Below are 8185 nucleotides of genomic sequence, written 5' to 3'. Positions count from 1 at the left end.
GAAGGATTAAGATTATCTCTTATGGACAGACTTGATCATTTGATTAAGCCAACAAAATAGTTTTCCTGTGTGAAAGAAATTAATACAAAAATGGCACTCTTGGCTACAAAGACAGGAGCGATTTGATTTTTTTATTAGAACGGTTTAGGGTAATGTGCACTTAATTTGGGGTCGGATAAGGGCAGAATCTTGATATTTGCCTTTGCCCGCAACTTAAAAGTGTGGTGAGTTCAGAAAGGCCAATGGGCGATAGTTTGCCACAGTGATACCCCTTGCGTTGGCGGCCTAATATGCCATCACAAAAAAACAAGGTCAAAGGAAAGGGTAGTGTTTTGGTTTTTTAAAATACTTATTACCTGTTCAAAAGGCAGCATTAAAGAAACCACGGCCTGTCTCACAGACAGGACTCCATTGAAGGTAAGGAGACGGGGCACTGCGATATTTGATGTCTAAAACAAAAAGAAAAAAAAAGATGACTTGGAAAGAAAAGCAAAATTCTGATCGAGTCAGACCACTCTGCAGTTCCTTGCCTCAGACTGTAAAGTTGTATAGCTTGTGAATGTCAGGTTATGGCGTATATGCTGGTATGTGTAATTACAGCTGACTCTGGATGCCCATACAGAGAAGCTCTCCTTGCCGATACACCAGCTTGTACACAAGAAAATGAGAACAATAAGAATGGACTACCCACACACTGATTACACGCTGTAAATAAAATGTACATAGTGTCAACCTTTTTTATTACAGAGATCTGCATTGATGTGCTAGTATACTTTACAAGCTTACTGTGGACTTATGTGAGAGGTGGCTAAAGTTAGTACGTATATTAAAAAAAGAAAAAGGAAAAAAAAAAAAAGAAAATATGCCAGACAGTTTATTACAGTTTTTACCAAAGGGAGTTGATAATAATGATAGCTGTTTTTTTTTCCTTGTGTGTTACTTTTTTTAATAGTAAAAAAATGTTTGTTTGGAAAAAGTAGAAATGTATCCAGGATTTTTTTGAAATGGGAGTTTTTTATAAAGTACCTTTTCTTGAAATTTTATTTCTTAGTTGGAATTTGGCTTTTTTATTTCAAGGCAATAATATCACTGCCCCCATTTTGGATATATTGGAGACACTGTTTGGAATCCTTACAGCAAAGCTCAACAGATAAATGTCTTGTATGTTGTTGTTTATATTTCTTTTTTTTTCATCCCCCCTTATTCTGCCTCCCCCCTACAGCCCCCCACCCTGGATAGATTTCTGCTGAAAATATGCATTTGTTTTTTTGTTTTGTTTTTTGTTTTTTTAAACAGTCTCAAAAGCATGTCCTGTCATGTCTGACCATCAAAGCCCCTTTATTTCAATACTATTTAAAAATGAGGATAATAAAAATGGTTTGTAGCAGATTGACCCTGTGTCTTTGGCCAGTTGTTCAGTGTGATTGACAGGGCACGAAGCCCCAGTCACCTGCCGAGTCTGTGTCCAGCAAGGCCCGCCCGCTTGCTGCCGACTGCTGAAGCAGACAAATAGATCAGATTTCTCTCTCGCACCATTCAGAGCACAGACCACGACCGCGATTTCTCCTCCCATACAGAATAATGTAGCCGTGTTGTTTTTGCGGTTCAGTGCGCACTTTTGATCTGTTCTAACTCTTCTTCGTGTTCCGTCAGAAGCACACCGGTGTGGCATTGGTGTACAAGTCAAAGCTGATGGTTCACTAGTAAAATCCTGTCATTAGCCTGTAGAGACACAAACACCCCACACAGGCAGGCAGATAAATGGGATTTGGGGTGAGTGTTGCTTGGGTTGGTCCCCCTGTCTGCTCTCTTAAATCTTAAATGTTGTATTTCACACAGCAAAGAAGGACAAACTGTTTTTACCTCTGCCGCACACAGGAGATTGCGCTCAGTGGTACGTGCGTATTATGTTTTGTACAACCGTTTAAACGGTGGAAGCGGTGGGTAGCAGACTCTTTTAGGACAGAGACATTTCTGATTGTCACCTCCCAGATTCATCCCTTTAGTGTCATGCTTTGATCTGATGGTTTGCTGTATATGGATTTTTGTGCCTTCCTCACCTGGCACTGCAGATATTTTTTGAAGTCCTTTGTTTCACATGTTAAAATACAATTTTGGTTAAATTAATGTGCCCTTATATATTTTAGTGTCCTCCTCATTTAATTATATATAATGTTATTTTTAAACTTCTTTTTCCTGTTTTATTTTTATTGTTGTCTACAGTGAAACTTGGAGCGAGCAATTTCCAGATTCCAAATTTGTAGAAAATTTTTTGAAATAACAGGTGGATCAAAACCTTGTTGACACTTGAAAAAACAAGCAATACACCATCAGTAAGCTCTTGTGATTCATTTGTGGATATTTTTAATGTTCCTTTTTTAAATATCTTGTTTCTGTTTGTGAACCACTGGCACTAATGTGTCCCCGTGTTGAAGCACGTAGATTTTTGTACAGATGCATTTTTAGGAGTTAGAAAAATCAAGCCACAAACACACACAATTCTGATAGAAGGCAATCTGCCAAAGTGTCAGTAGTCATAGATTTTTAAGTGTTTGTGATTTACAGATTGTAACCTTGTACCCTGCTTGTATTTCCCCTTCATGTAGGAGGACAGTTTAGTTTGTCACACTGACCGGACCTTTCATTCACTAAGGATTTATGTGATTGTAATATACTTCCTGCTTTTTTCAGATCATTGATATGTCAATGCGATATCAGCCACATTAAGGTATGTACTTGGAGGGGTCTAGGTGCTGATGCAATAAACCGAGATTGCTGTCTTCGTCATGGCTAAAATTCCCTCTTTTTAAATGTGCAACTTTGAGTTTCAGTCAGTACCTTAACTGGACAATCACCCAGTCAGTTGCGGAATTATTAGAACAAATGAGAGCAGCGCCCCCTCTTTGACTTAATGCTGACTGTCAAAATAATTTTCATCATGGTAACCTTTTTAATCTCCCTTTATGCTCCCCCTTCCCCACCTTTTTGGCTTCATATGCCAAATGGTAATGGCACCACATGTTACGTCCATTTTCATTTTGAGAAAAATGGAGACCTTTAAAGTCGGAACATGGTGCTAAATTATAGGTTCCATTTAGCTGTCTTTCATAACAGACCCATGAAGCAGGTTTCTCTACAACAGCAACAACAATTGAAAAAAAGAATAAAGACAACATTTTTATTGAGGCGATAAACTAATGACTGTCTTTAGGGTGAGCTGAATGAAAACCAGGTGTGGTCAGGACTGACTACTCTGCCCGGCCCGTGTGCTTATAGGTCATCTTGGTGCAGTAGAGTGAGTCTGATGCGCAGAGGCTGTTAGAAGGGGACAAACCCCCCCTCTTCCCTTCTGGGATTTTGGGGGTGTCGAGGGAGAACATTCCTTCCAGCTGTAGTGGTCTCGCACAGTATCATTGAGCATTGAGGCTCTGGCTCTGTAAGACTAGTTCTGATGTCTGCCACCAGCTAAAGACAATCTCGGACAAACTTCTTGGACAGTTTTTTGCCCAGGACTGTGGTTTTATTTTTATATTTACTGTATAAAATATAAAAAGAGAGAAAAATGGATGGGTCGCTAGCTTGTAAGAAAAAATAACTGCACTTGTTAAAGACTGCTTTTTGTATTCCATTTTTTTCTGTCCCCTTTTGCCACCTCTCCACAAGATTTCTATACAATGTTGTATACTTGAGTGTAGTGCAGTATTTGCCATTAAAATATTACTGAAATAGTGTAGAGCCATGCGTGTTCTCTTGTTTGTGTCTGCTGTTTGTTTTGACACTTTTGCTTTGCCGTTTTATTGTCCTGTCAGAGTGGACATACTTGATATCATATCCCTGTGACTTCACACTACATGTACACCAGACATGTTTTTGCCCTAAAGTGACTAGATGGCAGGAATTGGTTTGCACTCATACTGCTATTCCCTTCCAGTGCTAAAGTTTTTAGAATTGTAGAAATCCCGGGGCCATAAAAAACAAGCTGTTCAAACTGATGTCATTGTTTATACTGCGATGCATGGAATGATTTATATATATATTTCTTATGAGGAGCACCATGCCACATAGTAAGAGTAGGTGTGGCTGACTGCTTGGACGGAGTGAGAACAATCCAAAAGCATCCTCAACCCAAACTGAAATCATTATTCCATACTGTCGGAGAAGCGGGTGTTAGTTGGATTGTAGGGGAATTTTCTGAGGTAAGTCTGAAAGCTGAATTTTTGAGTTCCAAATCACTAAATAAGGACCAACACCATTGAAATATACGGGTGATAATGGTGTATTTAAGGGTTTGAGTATGTAAATTATACTGCGGGTACTACTAAGAATTTGTGGTTCTGTTTCTTACACTCGCTTTATTTGTGTCATGTGACGAACCTGCGCCAATCAAGGATTAGCGTTATTCTCGCGCGTAAATCGACTGTTAACTAAACTAGCCTGTTGTTCTTGTTGCTACCTATTAAACATGCCCCGTTGACCCCGTCCTAACCAAGTCAGGCGGTAATGTCGAAATTTTAGGGAACCAGTTGGAATTTTGCCATGACCAATTGGCTCCAGCCGCCATTTAAAGAACAAACACCGAGGTAAATGGTGTGAAAGAAGAGCATCACGGCGAGCTAGGAATAATCTTTTCAATTTAGTTCATTTAACGGTTACCAAGCTGGTACAGGTAGCTTGCCGTACGACTAACGTTAACTGTTGAATTGTTGGCTGTCAGTATACTCAGAGATACTAACTATGAATATTATTTGGCAAAAGGAAAGGCACTTGGGAGCTTCAGGTGTGAACTGTTTGCCGTTCAAACCGCCAGGTTAAAAATGCGCTATCTGTCGTTACCCAGGTGAAGTCTGTCAGTTTGGCTCTTAACGCTGTACTCGTACAAATATGCAGTTCATATTTCTGACAGCAGGTGGCGGTCGATGCGCTCCGCTGCCCAAGGCTTTTTCCGTGGTCTCCAGGCTGCAGAGAGGATGAACTGAGGGATGAACGAGTTTTCTGGACCTGTTTTGACCTTCGGCAGCTTTCCAAGAAAAGGCACGGTTTGTATGCGTTTTTAGGTAGAACTGTAGTTAGGATAAAAGGAACGTTCGCTTGAGACGGCTGAAGCAGCGCTGTCCATCAGGTTTAAAATGCGCTCTCCTTTTTCATAATGAGTTTCAAACGCTGTCGGAGGTAATTGGTTATCTCGAGTGACTCTATTGGATTTCAAAACAGGACCAGGGCCTGGCAAGCATTATGGTTCCAAAAAAGAAAAATAATTCCGGGGTAAAGGTCTGGTCAGCCTAGATCAGCTCGCTCGTTAGATAGATATAGAGAGATCGCAATGGGGCTAAGCACGGAAATATGGACAATTGGACCTTGAAAGAATGTATTCTTTAGCTCTTAATTTCACAAATAAAACTAGTCTAATTTAGCATTTCTACCGTTTTTTCGTTTGCTCATCATCGCATCATTAACTTATGATCACGCCCGTTGCGATTGAAGTAAGTGGTGCGGTGTAATTTAGCCTACATAAACTGACGTCGCTAATGTTAGCTCTCCATCTCTGACTAACGGATTATCAGTATTGCTACTGTCGCACAGGCATTTGCCTTGTTTTATATACAATCCGATGTTTGTGGCGCATAGCTTTGTTTTTAGATTGCCACAAGGGACTCGCGCGGATCCAATGAGCCTGAGTAGGTGAGACGCTAATCCACACAGAACTCTGCTCAAGAAGTTGATTCGTGCAAGTGTTTCTGCATGATTAAATTCATCTTTCCCCTAGTTATATTTATGCATTATGCAACATTACCTCACGGGCCCAATCTGTTCATTTGCATTCAAACTGCAATTTGAGGCCATCAGATTTCAGAGAGGAAAAAATACTTTGTCCAAAGTTCTGCAGAACGCCTTGCCTTTTGCGCAAATTGACCTACACATAAAACAAAACGTGTGACACTGGTAACAAGGGCTGTTTTTACACATGTCAATGCAAGCAAATGCAGTTGGCTCTTCTTACCTACTATACTTTGCTGAAAGCTTCCGAAGAGAGCTGGGTGTTTACAGTGGAGTGGCTGTAGTTCAAATGATGTTCGGGGGCACATGTTAATTGGCATGTAGTTAGCGTCCTCTTTATTCAAGAGCTCCTCAGATTCAGGAAGAAAAGTCAAGCGAATGGTGCTTATTTAGGTTAATGTACTGCTCTTCAGGGTAATACTGAACTGCATGGGCAGGAGCTGTGTACTTCAAGTGGGCCATTAACAGTACACAATACTTCATAACACCTTGTTTTACTGTGATTTGTGGGTCCATGTGGTGTCCTCAACTGTGACCTTTACTGCCCAGATGTCACTATGGGGAATGAAAAAGTGGTGTGCCACTTTCAGCCTCCAGTTCTAACAGACGAGTGTTTTTTTTTTTTAGCTGGAGGTAAAGCCAATGTTTGATTGGTGTTTTGCCACTATATGGTCCTTTGGCTTTGCCTTAGGCCCTTGGCTGGACTGTGGGCCGATCTCTGATGTCTGCTTTTCCTGCTGAGGCGATGCAGTGCTCTATCTGTGTGTTTTCAATGAAGCTCTTTTTCACTGACACACAGCCTTCTACAGGGTACCCACAGGAAGCACGAGTCAGCCTTTCACATGCATAACATCCCCTGTCCTGTCTGCTTGTGGAATTACATCATCCTGTTAGAGGTGGAATTGAAACGCCAGGAAAGAAGAGAAGAAAGAAGACAAGAGACAGGAACCTGAGGCCTGCCTTTAAACCCATCAGCAGAGTCCAGTTCTCCCAAATGAAACTTTGACTCATCTTGTTTAACTTTCCAGTGATGCAAAAGAAAATCTTTGCCGCATGGACATCGGCTTCAGTGGAAATTTGAAAAAGAGGATCAAGCTTCCCCCGATACACAAATGAGAATGAAACGGCTGTAGGGACATTCGGATACACTGCCTAGGGCAGCCAGTGATACTCAATTCTGGCCCTCAGGACCAGCCCTTCTGCTGGTTTTCATTCCTCCCCTCTAATGAGAGACTGATTTAAGCCATGAGGGCCAGATTTCAGAATCCCTGGCCTAGGCACACTTTAATGGTGGAAAAAGGAGCTGGGGTCTGTAGAATTGTGACTTGAACTTCTGTGGTATGCCTATGCTAGAGAAAGATGAAAAAGTGCTTATACTCACGCAGTGTGAGAGAGGGCGGGGTGGGTGGCATCTTTCTCTGGTCTGTGAAAGGAATGATGAAGTGGTGAAATAACCTGCTGTCAGTGGTCTGGCTGAGGTGTGCAGTGATCCCAGATGGGTCCACTTAATCATGCTTTAGGTCTGTAGTTCATTATGGAGGAAGTTGCATCATTGTTTTCCTTTTCTTTGGAAATCTTCAAAGCAGCGGCAGTCTCACGCAGAGCATTGTGTGCGGTGCGGGGGCATTGCTCGAGTTGGCCTGGGTTTGACGTCACCCAGACAATCATGGCACTAATTGTCTCGCTTTTCCCACGCACAGACGGGACGGGGGCTTTGGTGATTCTCACCCACCCCAAATCCACGCTCCCTTGGGATCGGCGGTGGAGGCTAAACCAAGAGTGAGTATGAGCTAAAACGTATGGACCGAGAGGGGGGCTAGTGACTGGCCCAGACAGAGGGGCTACTGTTTGGACCGGGCCTGTGTCGAGACCCCGTAGCAGAGCGGACGGAGGGGAAATCACAATCGCTTTATTCAGATGCGTGGGGCACGCTGAGAGGCCGCGGCTCGTCATTAAACGAACATCCCAGCGTGCTCTCCCCTGGGCCCCGCTCCTGTACCATTGTGACTCACTGGAGGGGAAATGCATTCTTTCACTAAATACCAGGTCAAAAAGCAGGGCTGCCGTGGCAGAGAAAAATGGGAGCTGCCTGGCCTCGCAGAGCGATGAAACCCAGGCTTTTCATCCCTCTGGCAGCCGTGATAACTCGGACAGATTTTCTTTTTTTGCTGTCGGTGACGCACCCTTCATTTGGGCAGGGATTGTTGCTGGATTTTTTTTTCTAATGAGTTTCCCATGCAGATGGCAAAGTGAACTCCCTGCAGAATCAAAGCTGTCCTTAAGCAAACTTGTCTTTCATCAGAGCCAATGCGACAGACTCGGGTCTCTTACTTCGCTAATTGTCTTAATCAGTTCAGTTACGGAGTGGAAGTACTGACCAAAGGCTTGTGGGAAGCCCTGTGGCTCCAGC

General features: G+C 42.5%; 1 protein-coding gene across 4 annotated transcripts in view; it reads left to right on the top strand.

Annotated features, from left to right (window-relative positions):
• Window positions 1-4920: 4920 nt before the first annotated feature.
• Window positions 4921-8185, top strand: part of wdr61 (WD repeat domain 61) — a 34028-nt gene continuing 30763 nt past the window's right edge. Inside the window, exons 1-2 of one of the 4 annotated variants that reach the window (XM_035396398.1) lie at window positions 4965-5031; window positions 7476-7554. In XM_035396398.1, coding sequence (XP_035252289.1) covers window positions 4980-5031; window positions 7476-7554 — 131 coding nt within the window. In that variant the 5' untranslated portion in view covers window positions 4965-4979. Of the gene's footprint in view, window positions 5037-5650; window positions 5680-7475; window positions 7555-8185 lie in introns of those variants that run through there. The other 3 variants (XM_035396404.1, XM_035396405.1, XM_035396399.1) reach the window with 3 other exon arrangements.

The sequence above is a fragment of the Anguilla anguilla genome, chromosome 16, assembly GCF_013347855.1.
Source record: "Anguilla anguilla isolate fAngAng1 chromosome 16, fAngAng1.pri, whole genome shotgun sequence".
Lineage (NCBI taxonomy): Eukaryota > Metazoa > Chordata > Actinopteri > Anguilliformes > Anguillidae > Anguilla > Anguilla anguilla.
Note: the sequence above shows the minus strand (reverse complement) of the source record. Positions and strands in the feature narration are given on the sequence as shown.